The sequence below is a fragment of the Aulostomus chinensis genome, chromosome 24 (genome assembly GCF_037954235.1).
Source record: "Aulostomus chinensis isolate RoL2024-O1b breed Wild chromosome 24, RoL_Achi_v1.0, whole genome shotgun sequence".
Lineage (NCBI taxonomy): Eukaryota > Metazoa > Chordata > Actinopteri > Syngnathiformes > Aulostomidae > Aulostomus > Aulostomus chinensis.
The window spans coordinates 1294561-1315000 of record NC_141343.1 but is presented as its reverse complement, the minus strand read 5'-3'; the positions used below and the strand labels follow the sequence as shown (position 1 = coordinate 1315000).

Sequence of the window (20440 nt, the reverse complement as noted above, 5' to 3'; positions counted from 1 at the left end):
AATTCATCAGTTTTTCTGAAGCCCTGAGCACTTGTTAGTCCCTCAGACTCAGCGATTCAATCTCAACTATTTAAAATAAAAATTTAAAAAATAAAAATTGGATTTACCAGTTACCCACCCCCAAAACACAGACCACATACTCTCTCATTCTTTTAAACCATTGCTCACTTAAAAAACACACCAGCTACTGTTTATAAAAGTCATTTACCTTAATAGCAGTTTTAAAAATACAATCTTCATACACAAAGGCAAGCTAAAAAGAACAAAAACAAAATGTCAAGTTGTACCAACAGGAGTTCCAAATAAAACCAATTCTCACCAAAATAGTTTGGACTTTATTGAAAATCATATTCACTTGAAGATTTTTTTAATGTATGCCGTACTTTTACAAGAATGAAAAATACAAACTTCAAATCCACCTGTAAGCCAAGGAAGGTGCACCAAAGGCCCGAGTCCTTAACTCCCATTCCTGTGGCCGCTTCTCCTGTTAAGACGACCCTCACGGGTTCATTTCCATTATCACCAGAAGTCAAAAGTCTGCACCACTGTCAGCTGGAAGAAAACGCAGGACACGCGCTGCAGCAAAGGCGCTCGTTTGGGTGGCTACCATATTTTCCATTAGTTTCACATCAGACCTGCAGACACAGGCGAGTGTTACAAAGCTGATCAGTTCAATTGTAGACACATTCAAATTGGAGAAGGGAAGTTGGAATGTTATGGTTGCATCTTAACTTTGATTCAAACTGAGCCAGTGATCAATTTCTTCAGCGTCCATTCGTGTGCAAATGGACCACAGACAACTTCCTGTGTGTAGAGCTGGGTGATGCAGACAAAAAAAAAAAGAAACAAAAAGGCCATGATTTTTGACCTAATAAGCTTGATACAGATAGTGTGGCACTGATGTAGAGATAAATATATTTTACAAAATTCTAGTACAATTCAATTTGCATCAATCCTCCCTAATGTGGATACATTAGCTAAGTGGGTTCAAAAAATGTCCAATCATGTTCAAACAATTGTATTACTGTAATGCAGCCATTCAAACCAGAAAAACATCTAAGATATGTGTAGTGTAATATCACAATACTGATATTTTATCGTTGTGTTTCCCAGCTCTACCTGCATGTTTCACAACAAGCAACTTCTGAGTGGGAAGCTACCATTTTAGTTGCAGTTTACCATTCTGGAATATCCTTTTTTTCTCACCAGACACTAAAAAAAAAAGTAATAATTCTTATAACTGCTGGAGGAACAACCCCCCCCCATTTTTTTGAAGAATGTACCACAAGAACTGGGAACTGTAGTGTGACTACATGAGGACCCTTAGCCAACGCAAGAACAAGCATGTTCACAGATACATAAATTGAGAGCTGCGTGTCTGCAAAAACTGAAAAAACTCCAGATATTTCAAATATAATGAAACCCACAACAACAACAACAAAAGACAACTGGAAGTTAATGTCCATCTTGTCACATGTAGAAATTAAAAATGGTATCCTGCAGTACGGTCACACCCGCAATCCTCAGGAGGTTCGTAGTCCTCAGGATACAACCCCAGTGTGTAGTTGCTTTCACAAAAGTTATCGTTCAAGTGTTTTGCTCTGTAGCCACATTTATAGCCAACTTAGACCATTAAGACACGTGTCAAGACGGAAAGCAGAATTCTACTGACACTCTTTAGATTTAAACTAAAACCAACCAACTCAACAGAGGGTCAATTTTTCATAGAATGCCTTCAAAAATAACACAAAACTTAGCATTTGCTGATTCAAACGATTTGCCTCGTGTGGGGAAGAAACACAGGTAGAGGGAAAAAAAAAGAGCTGAAAACCTGCAAGTGTCAAATGTTTTAAACCTCATGGCGGTCACAGTGCCGCCTGCCGATCATCCGTAATGAAAGTGACACGTGAGCAGGATTGAATTGACAGCCTACTGAAGAGAGGCACCTTTACTGCCTGGGAGATGCCGATGCATCTCAAATGCTTTGCCATACACCGTGCAGACTGATGGAGTCATGAAGCTTGAAGTAATGACGGCAAACTTAAGTCCTGCGGTTCACAAACAGACCTAGAAGGAGAGCAAAGCATTCTCTTTTCAGAAACAGGGTTTACCCCCCCCCCCCCCATTTTCTAAATTACAGCTCTGAAGGATGTTTTTTTGTTTGTTTGTTTTTAAAGGTTTTGAGTTTTAATGGATTCCAGGATCCCAGTGGCCAGTCAAAAAGTCTCGCTACTCTGCATTTGAGACTAATGTCACGTGTTTACCATGTAGCTCACCTTGGCATCGTGGCTTTAGTAAGGTGCATAGCGTGGCGCATAATGATCCTTGGGCCGGGGAGCTTGGAAGGCGCCCCTGGAGGCAGACACCGGTGACAGTCGCTTTCGCTCATAGTTGTAGCCTGCCGAGGACATTGGTAATCGGCCAACTGCGCTGGCGTCTCGCGGATAGTATGCGGCTGATGAGGGTGGAGGCGGTGGCCGATGGTCGTATGGATCTACACTGGAGGAGAGCTTTGAGAGGGAGGAAGGGGGAGGGGGTGGAGGAGGAAGATAGGACATGCGACGATCCTCGAAATAGCTGGAGCCATAAGGGCGAGCTCTGTACTTCTCATAATAGTCAACACTGCTATAGAGACGGTCACGATCAAAAGACCTGTCAGCTCTGCTGCCGTACCTATCCCCCAGCTCAGCACCGTAGCCGCCAAGCCTCCGAGGGGGCGGCGGCGGCGGCAATCCACCTAAGTAATTAGCCCGACTATACGCAGAGCCAGCCATGAAATTAGTTGGTGGAGGACTGGCCATTCCATAGCTGCCCCTGCCATAACCCGGAGGACCGTGTGGGGGGGCTCGGCCATTGCGACCTCTCATGTCGTCACCGTGGCTACCGTTCCGACCGACAGGACAGTCTTTCGACCAGTGACCATGTTTCCCGCAGACATAGCAGCCGGTATGATCTCCCATTCCCGGGGCGGTGCGAAGCCGACTGGTGGACAGCTGTACACTCATCAGCTTGCCTTGTAAGGAGAGAGAAGACACGCATGAGACCGTGGAGTTCTTATACGAAAGGCTCTTACCGACTAGAAAACACGTTCACACCGAAAAATCAGTGAGTGTAACGGCATAACCTGCTGCGCCAGGTGCTTATTTACCAGTTAGGCTTCAACTGGATTTACGAGATTTTGTAGAACAAGTGATTATTTCAGTCCTCTCGGTCAATTTTCAGCAAAGGTTATCAAACTGTCTCTGTGTGGAAAACTATCAGCTAGTGGTTTTTCCTTGTCATGAGAGCCCTACTGCCATATACTCCACATTCTTATCTATGGACAGCAAAGACAACTTGCTCTCTCGCCCAAGAGTTCACCTTTGAAGGCTGTGTTGTCCAGCTTACTGATGGCATCCATGGCATCCTCCATTCGCTCCATGTGAACAAAGGCATAGTCCTTTACTATGTCACACTCAACTACGGTGCCAAACTCCTCAAACTTGGCCTTAAGGACCTCACTAGTGACCCCTTCACCTAAGTTGCTGACATGCAACTTGGTGGTGGACTTGGGTCTTCCTTTGCTCATCTCCACGTTCATGCGCCAGCCATTCAACTGGTGCTGGTGGAGGTTTTGAATGGCCTCCTCTGCTTCAGACATGTTGTTCATGTGTACAAAGCCATAGTTCTTGACAATGTCGCATTCCGAGACTTCGCCATACTTCTCAAATAGTTCCCGCAGCTCCTCCGCTGTGGTGTTGCAGGCAAGATTGCCAATGAAAATTTTCACCATGATGAAGTTCTCTATCCTACAAGATTCAGAAAAAAACAGTCAAACAACATCAGGTGAATATAATCAGTACTTCATGATTTGCTGACAGTGTAATCAATTAAGAAGCAGATAGAGCAAATGTACGACGTGTTGAGAAAACCTTTTATCTAACAACCTTTCACAGTGCCAAGTGCATTTAGATATACTGTTGCCTATATTTCCACAAATAGAAAACAACAATTATTTTTGAATACTCTTATTTTTATCATTGCTAGTTATGTAATTTGGTAAAAAAAAAAAGGGAAACAGTACTGTACACATTTTTGTTTTCATACTTTTTTGCTACTTTAAGTTTGTATGTTTGAGTCGAAAAATACACATTTCAAAATGAAACGTAGTGTACGTATTTTCTGATAATTGAACTAATAATCTTGATCATTTGTTATATGGCAATGTCACTTGCACCAAATCAAGTAACACTATAACATAGTTTGTGCAACCTTATTTGGCACATTTCGTCTTCTACATAAAGGTCCACTAGAGGGCAAAAGCTATTATGGTTAATTGAACCAACACAAACTCAGTTAGTAAAAGTTTATTCATACTTGCAAACTGATGGCAATAGTTGGAATGAAATGCCACCCTGAAGAGAAAAAAAAGGCCAATTTATCAAACATCCTCAAATAACAAAAAAAAATGAAAAATTATAACACACATTCTAATCATAAAATTAATTATTGCATTAGTTATAACTATCAATTTATGCTTTACTAATAGTGTTGACCTTATTGTATTTTTGGTCTTTTCAGAGGATTTTATGAGGTCCTGCCGATATTCAATGCACTGCAACATTTTGCTCAACGCATCAACACAGTATGTATGAGACTATTACCTGAATCTAAAGACTTGATGTCAATTGTATTTTTGAATTTGAGGCTCTTGCAATAATCATAAAAAAATGGAACATTCAACCTCTGACCTTTTTTCCCAGCAGAGTCGTTATTATTGGCTGAGGATGACCTTATATCGTCACAAGGGTAGATTTTGACCAAATTAAAATCTAATTAACACTTCGTATGATTCGATTTCAGAACTGCATAAGGTACTAACCCCCCCAAAAATATCGTGACGCACTTTGCTCCTTCTAAACGAGTGGGGGGTGGGGTCGCAAGTACCTTGCCGTCACAACACTGTTTGCTAACATTGGTCATGCAGTTCCACAACACCACACACAATGTCCACACTTAACGTTGCCTCCACAACACTGGGTTACGTTTCGAAACACGACATGTTAGTTTGAGCTCCGCCAAACTTCATTTCATCACCCAATTAACCCCCAACGCGAATGAGCAACAAAAACATCAAGACTGGTGCAACGGCAGCCCAAAACATAGCAAGCTGTCATTGCCATATAATTTTGTAGCCTGTTCCTTAATATATATAACAAGCTACCCAGACACAGATTTGGAAACTGCCAAAGTTAAAAAAAAGTAACAATTAATAAATGCCACAATGTGCGAAAAGGGTTCCCATTGCGCTTGACCAATAAACGCAAATGAATTCAAAAAGCTAACATATTAGCGTATAAGGTATGAAAACATTGTATTTAGTCAGGCCGCAAATTCAGCCATTGCCCGTCCTGGAATCACATGTAATAACTGCAAAATAACAAGTGTGTACCAATGGGATGCACTAGAATTCCAATGTTAAACTTAAATTTTTAAAAAACTCACCCGAGTTACGAGGTGGGCCTCAACCCCAATGAATGAAGAGTGAAATGGCGCCGCCGCAGTACCCGTATGATGCTTTTTCTTCTTCTGCTGACAATGAAATGCGCGACAGACTGAACACAACCGAGGAGCATCGCTGTCCTCTACTGGTCATTTGTAGAACGCAGTTTAAAACCTTCAAACGGGAAAACGTCACCTGTTTTGTTTTGGGTTTTTTGTTGTTTTGTTGTTTTTTTAAGTTTTCTGCTCTGAATATTGACTTGCAGATGTGAGGTGTGGTGGTTTTTGTTACATTTATTAAAATATTTTTACACTTTTTGATTCTCCACAGATCAATGTTAATGAAAAGTTAATGCAAGCCTAGCACAACCTATGCTTTGGTTTTTCATGTTCCTAAGTAACATAACATCTCATATATGTACAAAAACACTGAAGCATCCATTGTAATTCACTAGATGTCTATTTGCCAGAAGATAAGGCTTGAGGTTGTCTTCATGGCTCCCCTAGTGATAACGCACTAGTTTGTATGTTTTTAATGGAGCCATGCAGATGTCAAACTCCCACGTCCCACGATTCATCACAGTTCACCCACCACTGCAAACTAGACCATACCAGTGGGTCCCTGAGGTGTTAAACATCCATCCATCCATCGTCATCTTCCACTTATTCCTACACATTAAGGGTCGCGGGGGGGCTGGAGCCTATCCCAGCGTCAACGGGCGAGAGGCGGGGTTCACCCTGGACAGGTCGCCAGGCCATCACAGGGCCAACATACAGAGACAAACAACCATTCACACTCACATTCATACCTACGGTCAATTTAGAGTATCAATCAGCCTCGTCCCCAAATTGATGTCTTTGGACGGTGGGAGGAAGCCGGAGTACCAGAGAGAACCCAGCAGGAACAGGGAGAACATGGAGACTCACACAGAAAGATCCCGTGCCTGAGCCGGGACTCGAACCCGGAACCTTCTTGCTGTGAGGCCACAGTGCCGACCACTGCACCACCGTGCAGCCCAGGTGTTAAACATCACAAATAATATTGACTGTTTTGCGACTGCATTTGATCTCAGGGTTCAGGCTTTAATCTTTGGGTGTGTGTCTTTGATATCTTTTTTGGAGGTTCCTACTTGGATCAATGAATATGACCCCAAAGGTCAGACTTTAATCATTAGAACACGCTCAGAAGAAGCTACAAACATACTCGTAGTAGGTTTTTTTGCTTCAGAAATAGAAAATAAAGTTTATTTTTGTTTATCTGAGATGACATGTACATAAACTTGTTAAAAGGTCCATCAGTATCACTCAGGCCGGTTAGGGCAACCACTAATATAATCATCATATTCTGGTGTTTTACATTTTCTTGAGGCTTAACAGAGATTTGGTAGTCATAATGACACACGGTATTTAAAGCATGGTACAACTAAATCGTATTCAACCCCTAAAAATAATAAGAGAAACTGTTACACCAAATGTACAGTATGAACCGTAACAATAAAACACCTTAAAAACCGACAACCCCCCCCCCCCCAAAATCACCAATATTATCTTTTTCAAGTATCTCTCAGGGAAGGGTGCGTTTTATATAAGGTACATTTCCATAAATAAAAGTATCATGAGACAAAAAAAAAATGTAGTGAAAGGTATACTTTGGTTAAACAGAAAAGGACAATTTCATTGCATTTCTATGGCACTTAATGTACTGGTGCATTTTTCCTATGTGTGAGTTGAATTTTCAATACAGGCGATGGAGAAGGAGCCCAGACTGTTAAAGCTATTGTGCATGTTGTTTGGGGTTAATGCCATATTCTAGTCTTGAGGCTCTCTCACAGGAGAACATGAATGTTGATGCTGCTAAATGAACACAGTCTTCAAAATACACTGAAATATTATTTTCACAAAGTATACAGGCTTGAATACATTTAGAAAGGTATTAACATTCATGAAAATTATGAAATAAAATTGACATTACTCACAGATAACAGTATTTAGAACCAAAGTCCGGCTGCAAACCCCAAGTAGATATTGCTATATTGTCAAAGGATTTTTTTCAACAGTCATTTGAGGATCTTTGCTTGTTAGGTAACAATACACATAGACAACGGCGGCTGCTCTCGTTCTAACACACTTTAAACTTCGAAGTGGTAGATAAACTACAAATCTAGAATTTCTATTATTTATTCAGTCAAATCCTGCAAAAGGTGTTAAACAGATACTCCCTCAGGTTTTCGTTAAGTCGATCCAAGTTTTTTTGTGTTACTCATAATTATCATCATCCATAATTTTATTCTAATAGAATAATTTATTTGAAATCCAAGAACACCACTGGCATTGAATAAGCACAATGTTTTTTTAAAAATCAAAAATATTCTATGGGTGCGCTACAAGAGCATTTCCATTATTTGTCACATCACAGGCTGATGTTAGCAGTTAGCTTGCAAAAAAGAGCATCGCAAAGTAATGGTGACAATGTTGAGGATGCACGTTTGTTGAACAAATAATCATTTTAAATAGCGGTTTTAGATTATTATTCTAATTCACTAAAAGCTGGTTGCGAAAGATGCGTTTCAACTTGAAAACATTTCCAGGCCCGTTAGAGGGCACTCGTGGCCCACACATAGGCCTTGGGCCAGGTGTGAAGAGACACTGTTTTAAGCAACACTGCAATAGTATTTATTTTGCTAGTTTTTTTTTGGGGGGGGGGGGGTTAACTGTCAAATTTACATTTGTAGTTATCTGGTACTTCATGTTTTTCTGTGAGAATTAGACAATGCTTCCCACCATAGGGGAGCAGGCGTGGTACCACCATGCGCCTTAGGGTCTGAGTTTTTGTTTTTACATGAGTAAGAACTGTTGTGTCACCACTGGCTCCCTCCCTTGCCTAAAAGCATAATTGTGAGGTGGTCATTTCACACAGCTTTGTGCTCCCATCAGCTTTGCATTTGCAGTTTTAATATACATCAAAACTCAAGTACTGTCAGCAAAAAATTTACTTCTAGGGGTCCATGGCCATGGTGTCTGAAGAGACGATGAAAAAGCCAGAACTTTCAATATCCCTTAATGAAGACAGAGTCAGCATGGCAGACGCATGTCAGCACTCACGTCTTTGTCAGCCTTTGGAACACAACCGTTAACTGACCCAGTCTTCAATAAATGGCATGAAAGGACATCGTGAGGGCTGGCTTTGTCTTCCTTCTCCGTGAATCTGCAGTATAAATTGTACGACCTGAGCTCTGCTCCCAGTTCTTCAGCATCAAGCTGCGAAGAAGCGAACGGTATAACGGCTCTATTGTGGTGCAAGGCTAGCCGTGGCATTCACCCCACAGGCCTTGGGAAGAAAACAACCTCTGCATTTTGGACAAGCATGAACATTTACTGGGACAGTTCTGCCTGTGGAGTAGTTGCGGCAGCCTTCACTGTGCTCTAAACAGATGATGGCAGACTTCTTCAGCTGTGAGTTTCTAGACACCAAGGAGCAGAGATATAATGAAAATTACGAGTTGGATAGGACAAGAAGAAAATCCGACTTTTCACAGCTATCCATTTCCATGATGTCACAGTTTTCCAGGGTCTTCTCACAGCTCCCAGAGTCTCAGACCCTGTTCATTCACACGAGGCCTGAATGATCCGATGATAAGTGGAGACTCAGGACGCATTGAGAATCAACCACAATCTGCTGCTACTTCCCTTTAAAAGCCTCCAAATGGTGAAGCATATGTGTAGTAGTATCATCAAATAAAGCCTCCAAAAAACAAGACTTTTGAACACTTCTGACAGCAAATCTGTGATAAATATTGAAGACAAACTGTAGTTGCAAACGCTATTAAGACTTCTTTATTACTTATTGCTTTCTAGTTTTTACTAATAGTCTTTCTGACAATGTTGGCTGCCCCAAGAATTTACAGGAGCTGTAGAGTTAATTGCAGTGTTGCCGTCAGTAATCATGAGTGTCGCCAACTCAACCAGAACTGAAATCTCAATGATTATAACGACATTGTCAGTTTCTCATAATCCGAGAACATTTTTTTTGTGCTCTTCTTAGTTTTGCTTGATGACCAAAGGCATCAGGATGCTTCAAACATGCATGCTTTGTACTGGCAGAATTCTGAATTCTCACATTTTAACAAGTCTCCCTTGTATACCATGAGCCCAGGTTTGAATCCCAGAGGGCAACTGGATCCCACTCAGACATTCACAGCAAACAGTCGGTGGGATCAATTGGTGCTGATGTCGGCTACAGAGTCACTCATTTCCACCACGGTGTTATAGAACAAATCTTCAATCCTCTCCCGTTGGATTTGAGGATCTGCCCTTGACTGCAAGTCAACCAATAGCTGCCTCAGTAGCTGCTTTCGTGTCCAGTCAGAATGTAGACGTTGCTCAGGGCGGACGGGTCATCTGTCGGGGTGCTCTGAAGGATGATGTCCCTGTGCAAAGTTAAGAAAAACACAAGGCAATAAATACAACTGCTCAACTAGTGTGTATGAATCGATCACGTCCATGTACACAGAGAGAGTGACTTATTTTATACACTTCCCACCAGAATCACACTGTAACAAGTAACAATGAAAAGGTGGCTCTTTGCTTTTGCACATTTCTGGGTCATAAAACTCCTATTGGGCCAATAAAATATGGCCATCAGAGATGCTACCCAATGTCTGCAGGTGGGAAGCTGGATAACCATTATATGTCCTGCTCAGTGCACTGGCACCTCCTCTGGTTGATCAGGGCACGTGTCCACGTTGGAGGGGAACTAGGGGGAATTCTGTAATCCTCTGACACCCTACATCCTGCCCTAAGCCTTAGTGAAAAGTCCTCACCTTCAACACCCTCAGGAGAAAGAGATGTAACCAACAACATGGGTTAGAAAGAAGGTGGTCGTCCGTAGACAGTTTGGTAAGGTGAACTGACGATGTACAATTTGGGAGATAAACGAGGAAAGAGGCCCAAAAAGTAGCTAAAAGAAGGTACAGAATGTGTAAATGTACTGCAACAGTAATGAGAGCAAACACTCTACCATTCCAAAGTCACTCTGTTACACTTTCCTCAACTTCAAGAGACGCCACTGAGCTTCATGCACTCAGGTATTACTCCACCGTATTTCTCCAGTCCTACGGCCCTCCACCCAAGGGTCAAAGCAACCACTGGGGTCCTTCAAAATGCTCACACTCGGTGCACCTCCAATGGCCTCACACTACGCCATCCTAAGACAACATACATAGTGGAGAGAGCGGGCACTCATCCCACCCCAGTTTTGAACCCGAGTCTACAGGGTATGAAACCTTTCACCTCAGCAGAACAGCAAGCGCTTATACTCAAGCACCTTGTCTTTTCTCCTTTTCCACTTCCTCCAGTTCTTCCTGGAGGATCCCAAGGTGGTCCAAGGCCAAACTGCACCTTGAGATTCTGTACATGAAAATCTCAGAGACTCTGACATGGTGTAACCGGGAGGTCCACCGAGAATGCTCCTGACTTTCCCGCCATGAATGAGAGCTGTCACTCCTGATAAATGGGCCTGGGTACCCTGGTTCCCCAGCCCCTCCCACAAGGTACCTGAAGAACAGGGTTGGAGGTCTCATCCAAGTTAAAAAAAACAAACAAACACAGACCTTCTTATGGAGGAAGCTAAACTGGAAAAATGGAGAAGGGCTCACCCAAACCTTCCACCTCTGCCTTTTCAAAGGACTATTTGCCATTTGGATTCATGAGCCCCACAGTGTTCCTTCCATCATCTTCAGTCTGATTGTCTGTCTGGTTCAAAACTCTTGGGCTTTTTGGTGGTTCCCAAACTCTATCACAATCTCTGCCACTTTCTTACCAGACAGTTGTTGACACGGGCAGAAAAGTCTTCACGTACCTGTTTGTTCCCAAAACTTTGAACACCCGACTCTCGTCTGTTATTTCTTGAGTTACCTGCAAACACACACTCAATCATTTGAATGATTGAACACATTGCCTTCACCTCTATCCAACATTGACATACGACCTGAAAAATAATCACCTCATTTGAATGAAAACTCTTTCCCTTGAGGCCATGCTTCCAGAAAGCCAGCACACTATCCTGCAAGCAAGCTGCCAGAACATGTCATGTCACTCAGCTGCCAAGTCTGCTTCACTGTGTTCAAATCTGTTTTTTTGTGTCTTTTACCCAGAGTCTCAATGGGGAAGTCAAACACCATTTCAGCAGCCAGTTCTTTGGACGGAAGCCCTTGTAGGTTCACAATCTTAACAGTTTCTGACAAGGCGGAAACCAACAGATAGATTATTAGTCATTTTGAAAGACGATTAGTAAATTTATACCATGCGCTGAGAGGGAAGTGACTTACTTTCCAATGCGACGAGAACAGAGTCTCTGTCCAACTGAGTTACCTGTACTGCCCTGAAAGCCCCATTTTCTGCACAGAGACAGAGACATTTAAAAAAGAAGAAATATGTTTCCATCATTTCATAAACACAAAGCAAGTTATATCTAAATGCTATTTAACTCAAATTTGAGTGTGCTGTTCTTTGTGATTCAGTACAGCAAGGACATAACAAAATACAAACAAAAAAAACCTGGACTATTGCAATGCCTCAAAGCTGGTGACAGTCTGGGCACAATGTCTCATGCTTGTCTGTCTGTCTTTTTGGCCTAGTTATTCAAAATAGGGCCCAAACGTCCACTCGGACTCCTTTAGGTCAAAAGGCAAATTTCTTTACTCATTAGCTTCCATGTCTTGTGAAGAAGCAACTCCAAATCAGAACCAGCCATTAGTACTAGTTCAGAAATGTCAGACATACCTCTCTTTATTGCATATTAGTGGAAAATTCATTAATTTACATCATACGCTGCAAAATTCTGCAGGTTATTTTTTCTCTCTCTGAGTAGCTTAAATGTCATGTGACCTTGGGACTTGAAATCAGAACCAGCCATTAGTATTAGACTGGAAAAACATCAAAAATGTTTACTGTTTTTGATTTCTTTCAATATTTTATATTGATATTTTTGTACAAAAAAAATGTTGTTTTTTCATACAATTCAGATTTTTCATAGCTTCAATGTCATGTGACCAAGGGGAAAAATAGGACACACTTCTTTTTTCCTACCACTTTGTTGGCACCTTTACTTCTTATAACCAGCTTTGGGGATAATGCATTAATTTTTTCATACATTGTAAAATTCAGCATTTTTTCCCCCCAATAGCTTCCATGGCATGTGACCCCAGGATTCCATATCAGTACCAGCTATTAGTGAAAGTTTGGGGAGAAACTTTCACCTCACATTAACACAGTATCTCAGGAACATTTTGAGGGAATTTCTTCAAATACATTACAAATGTCGGCTGAGACTCAAAGATGAACTGAAAAGAGTTCATTCATCAAAGGTGCGCACAACAGAGGCACAGAAGTGGAAGCCGTATCTGGAGTTGATTCTAACAAGGACATTTGGACGTCTAAATTCTTTGTATTTCAAGCTCTCTGAAGAAGCAGCGGAGAAACTCCGAAGTTTATCCTACCTGGTTCTGAAATAGGTGTGCCGTTCAGCTCAATAATGTCAAACTTCAGCTGTTGGCTGCATGAGGGTTTCCTATTAGGAGAGTCTCTCACCCCTACACATAGCTGGGGAAACTCATCCGTCACCAACACCAGCAGCTCGAATATTGGCAAAGAATCCGGTAGCCTTGTCGCTATGTGCTACGAGCAAAACCGATAGCAACAAAAAGAGTGGAAGGTTTAGATTCATGTACGGTATATGAACGTCTGAAGACACACACACATTGACAACTGCTGAAAATTCAACAGATCACAACAAACCTTTAGATGCATGAACTTCTGGAGCGGTTCATACCACAATAGCAGAACCAGGCCAGATGGAACCGCCCCACATAAAAATGTGCTATCTGTGTATGGGTTCCTTGCTGAGGACAAGAAGGAAGGTTGAGCGATGGTTGTAATTACTGAGTAAAGATGCAGAGGAGTAAATCTGGCCTCACTTACCTACACTACATCTCCTACAGCCTTTAGTGTCTGGAATCTTCATAGATACAGCAAACTTCCTGTTTATTAAGAGAGGAGACAGTTTATGAAGTATTCTTGGGCCAGCTACACAAACGTAAGCAAGAAAACTTCTTGCTTTTGCCTTTTTTCATCCTCTACTTCGAGAATTCTCTGCTTAATATGTTCAAACAAGTGCAGCACACTTCAAATGTGCATAATCATCCCAATATTTAAACACTTATAGAGTTTTGCACCTCAAACTGTGGTTGATTAGAACAATTAGAAATACTTTTCTGACGATAAGGTGACAGACGTCCCAACATGCAGGATTTGAAGACGTCTTGTACTTACGTCAAGTCGTAGCCTCAGAATTCATGTCTCACCTGTGGCTGATCCTCTCAGTGAAGCGACTGGTGCTGAGCGACAGGCTGCTGTGCTTTTTCTGCAAATGCCCTTTTTGTTCAAACAGAGCTGCCAGACTGTGGGAATAAAGCTGAGACGATTTCCCTGCAAGATGGATACACCTTTAGACCTCGAAATCTCACGGCAGCAGCAGATAAGAGCACATCTGGAAGCGTCTGGTACCTGATACAGACATCAGCACGTTGTTCATAACGTATAGCCATGTACACCGCTGAGGGAGCAGCTGTGGGACAGACAATTCACAAAATTCACTGAGATTTTGTCATGTATGTGTAAGGTCATAACTCACATCAACACTGTTCTTGTATTATCAGTGAGCTGAATCGCTAAATATCTATTATATTACTCACACTGTGATTCTCAAGAGGCCAGACCGGCTAACCAACCTGTCGATCTTGCATTAAGCACCATCCAGTAGATTTTTAATTGCAATAAACAGAATAAAATATTTCATTTGAGAAGTGATAGTTACAGCTTTAAAGGGATACTTCCTAGAATGTATATTTTGCCTTTCAAGTACTCACAAACAAGTGTCTTGAACTCACTAAGAGGTTTTCTCCTTCGTGCATTACTTCTGTGACCCGCCAGAGATCCGAAAGAGCCAGCCATGTATACTTAACTTGAGTCTAATGGCGACTGATGGCTAACAAGATTAAAACGGCCCAAAAATACCAGTTTATAAACTTGAGTTAAAACCATTAAACTTCCACGTTGGTTCAACTGAATGTCCCAGCTGGTTGCTTTCGTTTACGGTAGTGCAGAACCAAAAGTGTTCAAGCTTGTTTCTAGCTAACATCAGTTTGATGTGGATGACACCGGATTGAGTGCTTGAGAGTTGCTAATCAGAGAGGTTTTGTTTTTTTTGTCAGTTTTGCTCAATCCAGAGTTCTTCAGTGGGGGCCGGCTGCCTGAGGTGAGTGTTGGAATGTGTGGTGACCAGAAAATTAGAAGTTTCACCCTCAGCTCAAACTAAATAATTGAGCGTTTCCTCGTTTTTTACAACAGATGTGAAGACCCAAACCCCCTGGTAATATCCTGCCTTGTACTACTCTGAAGTGATGCCTATACATTATACTGTTAATCTGAAACGTGGCACAACAAAAAGATACTGAATACAAGAATTACAACTTTTTCTTACCTTCTCTAGTGTGTCTTCATGAAGTTCATTAAGGTTGAGAGTGTAGATACCCTCCTCTGCCCCAAGGATGAGGTACTGGTCTAACAAGGAAAAGGAATTATAATATGAATATGCAGCGAATTTGCATCAAAGCCTGTTTGACTTCGCTTTGAAATCCAAAAACGATATCCACATAAAAATCTATCTTCTTACCTCTTGTCTTGGGTAAAATCCAGGTGACAGCACAGTGGATTTGAAGGGGGCAGCCATTGAAGACTTTGGAGAAGCAGGCTCCCATCTACAGACACCAGCAGAGCTACTGCGTCACTAGCGGTCTGACACAATCATAATAACTGTTCCATTTTTTTTTAAAACAAATTCAGTCTAAACTGAGCATGAATGATCGCAACTATGGATGCTGGCAGTTTTGATTGCCAGCAGGGGCGACCAGGATGCTTATGTTAAGCAACCTGGTTTCATAAAGTGATACCTCACCAAAAAGTGTATTATGCCTTTAAAGTACTAACAAATAGTTGAGCTCACAAAGATGTTTTTTTTCCCTCCCTCCTGCATCATTTATTTGTGACTCCAGAATGAAGTAAGCCACACATATTTAGCTTGAGGCTAATGGAGACTCACAGCTAACAACAGCTAAACTGACCTAAAAAATGTCATTTACAAACGCTCAAGTGCGTAGTCCAGTATAATCCACGTATTTCTTATCAAGCCAATACTTAAGAATCCAAAAATACTTCTGGTGCAGCACTGCGGGACACACTTGGTCAAACCAACTACCGCTGAAGAATCAGAAGAAAAGTATTCGAATGGGATAAAAAGGTCTTTGTGAACTCAAGACACCTTACTTGTGAGTACTTCAAAGGCAAAATATACTTTTTATGGCCTCAGTTTGGTTACTGAATCCCAAAGTCCTCCATACAGTTGGAAAACTTAATTGGAAATTGCCAATTGTTGGTGCCAAACATTTTCCAAACCTAGGGAACTTCATCAAATTTCAATTTCAAGTTGAAATATGGTGAATGTGCATCAAACCAAGCAAAAGACATGTACAATATTTGTATTTGGTGGAACGGAGAATGAAATAGAACATAAAAAACTGTTCCTTCAGCAGCTTTTAGTGTTCGACGTGAGTGCACTGATCTTGTTAGGCATGGACAGACAACGGTGAGCTTTCTATGACAGTTTCATGCAGGTTAGATTTCACACTTACATGGACTTGAGGAGTGGGCGGAAGTCCATGAAAATCAGCCCTCTAGAAGTATCAGTTACAAATAACAAAACAAAGAGGATGATACAAACGTAATCTGATGCATTCCAACTCAAAATCTTGTTTGATGATATGATTTGTTATCTTACAGACTGATTTTTAAAGGGATCACAACTGATAACCATTAGGACTTTGTTATCTTAGGTTAGCGTATCACACAAAGTCACTGATCTTTGGTTTGAACTCACAGAGTCCTCAGTCTTTCTCCTGAGTGTGCTCCATTCAGGTGACAGTGGCGTTTCCCTTTTTGGAGAGGAAACAGTGGTAACATTCTTCTTCTCTCCAGTTATGCTGCCCCCCACAGGCAGACATGGATCGCTGCAGCGCTGCCTGATATCCTGTGTGGCTGAGCACCTGGCCAGACCTGATGAAACACAATCCTGTGTCGGTTCTGGGCCAGTTTGGACACACCGGAGCTGACCACTTTTTGGAAATACAATACAATTTTTATAGAGAAGTTGATGAGGTGCACCGTACCTGCAGTGGAGGTGGAGTCAGTGGCTGTGGCAGTGTCGGGGCCCAGTGTACAGCTGGGTCTGAGTGTCAGATCCTTGTCCTCTTGGTTTGGAGTTAAAGAGCAGAAGGCTGGTAGGGAGGCTGTAGATGGGCTGAACAAACCACTCTTCCTCCCTCCCTGAAATTCAATCAACAAACCTTTACACAGTTTACACTTACACTTATATTTATTACACAGTCCAAGAAATGTCTTCAAAAATAATTAGGAAACTATGAATCCCCTAAAAATAAATTAGATAGCAGATCAGCTAGAATACTAGGTAATTTAATACACATCAGGTGTGATATCTTTCAGTAAGTGGTGGAGGAAAAGTTAAAATTCTTCAAGTAAAACTACTACTATATTGCTGTAAGAATACTCTTTTAATGTAATAATTACAAAATTATTATTTAATCTGTAAGAACGCACATCCTTTTGTATATGTAGTTACCCACTTACATCAGTAGATGGCGCCCTCTGGATGGTTAAACTCCTAGAAGAGAAAGGAGCAAAAATGTCCTGATCAGCCTCTGACTGGAGAGCACAGACATCTGATGTCAGATCCAAACAACGTCACTAGGAGGTCAAAAAAGCTAGACAACCAAAGCAGATGCAGAGACAACTGTGTGCAGGGTAGGAAAAGCACAAAACAAAATCCACATACCCGAAAAACATTCATCAATAGCAAACACAAAAAGCACAAAAAAAAGCTGAGAACCAGTGGGTTTATGGTGAATAACACCTAAATGCAGAGCACACAGAGGTGCAGTAGGATTTTGGGGTTTGGGGATAAAAGGAGAAGAGAGCGAACACAAACCCACTGATTACATCGCAGATGTTTAATATATCATCACAAGCTGTTTATTTCAGATGAATTCATATGGGGAGGGCGGACACTGCAGTTAGGAGGGCTGGAGTTGATGGACGTGGCCTACCTCAGCTGCAGAGCTTGCTCCACACATTCCAACAGGCTCCTGCAACAGGAAGACCTGGTGTTTATCTGACTACAGGCCTGAATGGCCGATAACAATGGGAGGGGAAGGAACCGGGGGCCGGCTTGTGTTGGTCTCCGTAGTCCCATCATCGTGCTGATATTTCAGATGACGGATTTCTGCTATTCCAAGTTAACATTACAGGTTAACTCTAAATGAACTCAGGCTCTACTCTCATGGTTGTCACAATAATTCAAATCAATCCAAAAAGAAAAAAAAAATCCCCCAAACTTCCTCACATCTCACAATTCATATATCAGGTTACACATCTCAATATCACGCATTAAACTCTAAATACAGAAGGAAGGCTGTTTCACGGGGAAGAAAGCAGAGAGAGAAATCTTACGGTGAGTTGTCTTCATCTCCAGACAGACTCCAGTCGTCATCGTAAGAGCCCTGCAAGAACAACACAACATTGGTCATATTTATGCGTATATACATGTGTGACATCAGTATACTGTGTTACTAAAAGAAGAAGACAATTACCAAATCAGGATAAGGCTCTGTGACTTTCCTCAGTGGGGGGCCAAACCGCACCTGGTCAACTAGAAATAGAAGGTTTGAGTCAGTGCTGTGCAGTGTTCACAGTGAACAGACGACAAAGAGCAGGCCAGCGAGCTCTCAGGGAAATCTCAGACAAATTAAACTGTTCAGACGATTGATGAGCCCTCACTCTCACGTGCACTGATTAGCATTAGCAGTAGCTAGCCAGAGGGTGCACCACTCATCACCTATCTGGTCAATAAGCAACAAGAACTGGGTTAGACTGGCTTTTCCAGCTCTGACCCACCCAACAGCTGAACACACCACAATGCAAGTTTTCAATGGAACACGTTAGCTTGGTGGGATTTTGAAGGTATGATGATGGTAAAGAGGAATAATTGCAACACCCCTCAGTATTACCCAAAGCAGTTTAGGAGCACCGCAAGCGATAGCTTCCAAAATGCTAACAAAAATAATAAATGAAGACTTGTTTTGTGTCCAATAGATGTCAGGAAACTGAACATTAGACACATCATGATGGGGGGTTTACTGCAGGGGTGTTTGACCTAGATGTACCTAATAAATTGGCTAGTGAGTGCTCAGTTTTATTGATCTTGTACTTATCACTTGGGGCAAAACCAGCAGATGTTACTACAATGTAAAATCTCTGTTAAGAAAGAAAGTAAATTTAACCCCAGCAAACATTTTCAGCTAAATGCTAGAGGGTGCCTCCTGTTCAGATAAATACCATAAACATCCTCTTCTTCACTGTAGATTGATTATAGGAGTTTATAACATTTAAATGTAGAACAAGATGTTGCATATTTTCACTCATCTGAGATGTAGTGGAAAATAAGTCAAGGTAGAGACTATAAATCAGACATCATTCGACGTCATTCGACGATTTACTGAACACAAATAAACTAATTCAACAAAAAAAGCATAACGGGGTAAAATAATTTAGAAGATGCATGCTTAAGAAAAAGGTTAACTTTTCACTTCATGTTGAAGGTGGCAAAGCAAAGCTACTGCCACTGGAATTGACTGAAAATTTAAATAAAACAACTTCAAATCATTTATCATTAATGATGCATTAAAAGCAGCCAGCCTGAACAAAATGGTTTGATCCAAGTGCGTGAAGAATATGACTTCACATTAGATATCAGTTTTCCATATTTTCAGAGTTTCTAGTGCTAGAGACACACTTGGGTCACCATCAAGTATCATGAAGTTTCAATAACGAGCCCCGCCAAGTAACAACAAGCCTCAAGACTCCAGTTAGTCAGGCGGAGGTGTTAAGTGTCCGAGTGACTTCTACATCTATGAATAGAACAGTTTAGTACAGGAAGATGAGGTCAACACCAGGTTCATTTAGAATATGGTACTGGTGCAGAGTGAAACCAGTCCATCCCCCCAGTAACCCTTGAGCATTGCACCACGAGACGCCTATAGGCAGAGTGGCAGTATCAAGTCACTCCAGTTGGAGGATAGAAGTAGTACTGTGTGTCACGCAGGCATGTTTGCAGTGCCATCCTCTGACGCAGCCTCCATCCCACATACATGGATGGCTTACAGAAGGAGGATAGCCATCGGCAGGCTGACTGAGAGGCTTTTGTCCTCATTCATATTATGAAGATTACAGCATTGAATACCAAGAGCTGTGGTGGACAATGAAGCCACTCTTGAAAAAGTCGGACCAGCGTACAGTATATTTAGACTTGCAGGCATCCGGGTATGAGTATTGGGCCCTGCACAAACTCCAGTATTAATGTGATATAGAATAATACTATTAAATATTTAGGACAAATATGCATCAGTTGATCACAACGTTAAAACCATCGACAGGTGAAATGAATCACATCGTTTCCTTCTTCACACAGACGTCCATCATATCATGGGGTGGGATTGATTAAACTGGGTCACACGCATGATATTTTAGCCCTGATTTTCCACTCAGGTGTTTTGTTTTGTTTTTGTTTTGTTTTTTTATTTAAGGACTAACAATGCGGGCAAATCTGCTTCAGCTCACAAATCTGGACTCAATTGATAAATGGGAAATTTTCAAAGATGGAAGAAGCTGAGAGGCTTCCGATGCACAGTGACACCTTCCAGCTTCAGCCACGAGTCCACGATGACGACGGGTATCCTTTGACAATATGAACCGCTGGTTTCTGTATGGCTGTAAA

At 41.6% G+C, this 20440-nt stretch overlaps 2 protein-coding genes across 5 annotated transcripts in view; both read right to left on the bottom strand.

Moving 5' to 3' along the window:
• Positions 1 to 815: 815 nt before the first annotated feature.
• On the bottom strand, positions 816 to 5569 carry LOC147238313 (RNA-binding protein 4.1-like). 2 transcript variants are annotated; one of them, XM_086197783.1, is made up of 5 exons: positions 5485 to 5534; positions 4357 to 4394; positions 3361 to 3788; positions 2277 to 3013; positions 816 to 2067 (listed from the first exon to the last, which is right to left on the bottom strand). In XM_086197783.1, the coding sequence occupies exons 3-4, from the start codon at positions 3770 to 3772 to the stop codon at positions 2292 to 2294; spliced, it is 1134 nt and encodes a 377-aa protein (XP_086053909.1). In that variant the 5' UTR covers positions 3773 to 3788; positions 4357 to 4394; positions 5485 to 5534; the 3' UTR covers positions 816 to 2067; positions 2277 to 2291. The 2 variants fall into 2 exon arrangements, with proteins under 2 accessions (XP_086053909.1, XP_086053910.1); XM_086197784.1 differs by lacking the exon at positions 4357 to 4394 and having other exon boundaries at positions 5485 to 5569.
• Positions 5570 to 8179: 2610 nt separating this feature from the next.
• map4k2 (mitogen-activated protein kinase kinase kinase kinase 2) overlaps positions 8180 to 20440 on the bottom strand; it is a 34919-nt gene continuing 22658 nt past the window's right edge. The window contains exons 14-32 of one of the 3 annotated variants that reach the window (XM_086196824.1): positions 18258 to 18316; positions 18118 to 18167; positions 17715 to 17753; positions 17239 to 17272; positions 16761 to 16917; positions 16472 to 16647; positions 16227 to 16268; positions 15212 to 15296; positions 15020 to 15099; positions 14044 to 14104; positions 13842 to 13965; positions 13459 to 13517; positions 13276 to 13379; positions 12978 to 13155; positions 11808 to 11876; positions 11630 to 11716; positions 11483 to 11553; positions 11339 to 11394; positions 8180 to 9908 (exon numbers count right to left, since the gene is read on the bottom strand). In XM_086196824.1, the coding sequence (XP_086052950.1) occupies positions 9821 to 9908; positions 11339 to 11394; positions 11483 to 11553; positions 11630 to 11716; positions 11808 to 11876; positions 12978 to 13155; positions 13276 to 13379; positions 13459 to 13517; positions 13842 to 13965; positions 14044 to 14104; positions 15020 to 15099; positions 15212 to 15296; positions 16227 to 16268; positions 16472 to 16647; positions 16761 to 16917; positions 17239 to 17272; positions 17715 to 17753; positions 18118 to 18167; positions 18258 to 18316 (1619 nt within the window). In that variant the 3' untranslated portion in view covers positions 8180 to 9820. The remainder of the gene's footprint in view (positions 9909 to 11338; positions 11395 to 11482; positions 11554 to 11629; positions 11717 to 11807; positions 11877 to 12977; positions 13156 to 13275; positions 13380 to 13458; positions 13518 to 13841; positions 13966 to 14043; positions 14105 to 15019; positions 15100 to 15211; positions 15297 to 16226; positions 16269 to 16471; positions 16648 to 16760; positions 16918 to 17238; positions 17273 to 17714; positions 17754 to 18117; positions 18168 to 18257; positions 18317 to 20440) is intronic. The other 2 variants (XM_086196826.1, XM_086196825.1) reach the window with 2 other exon arrangements.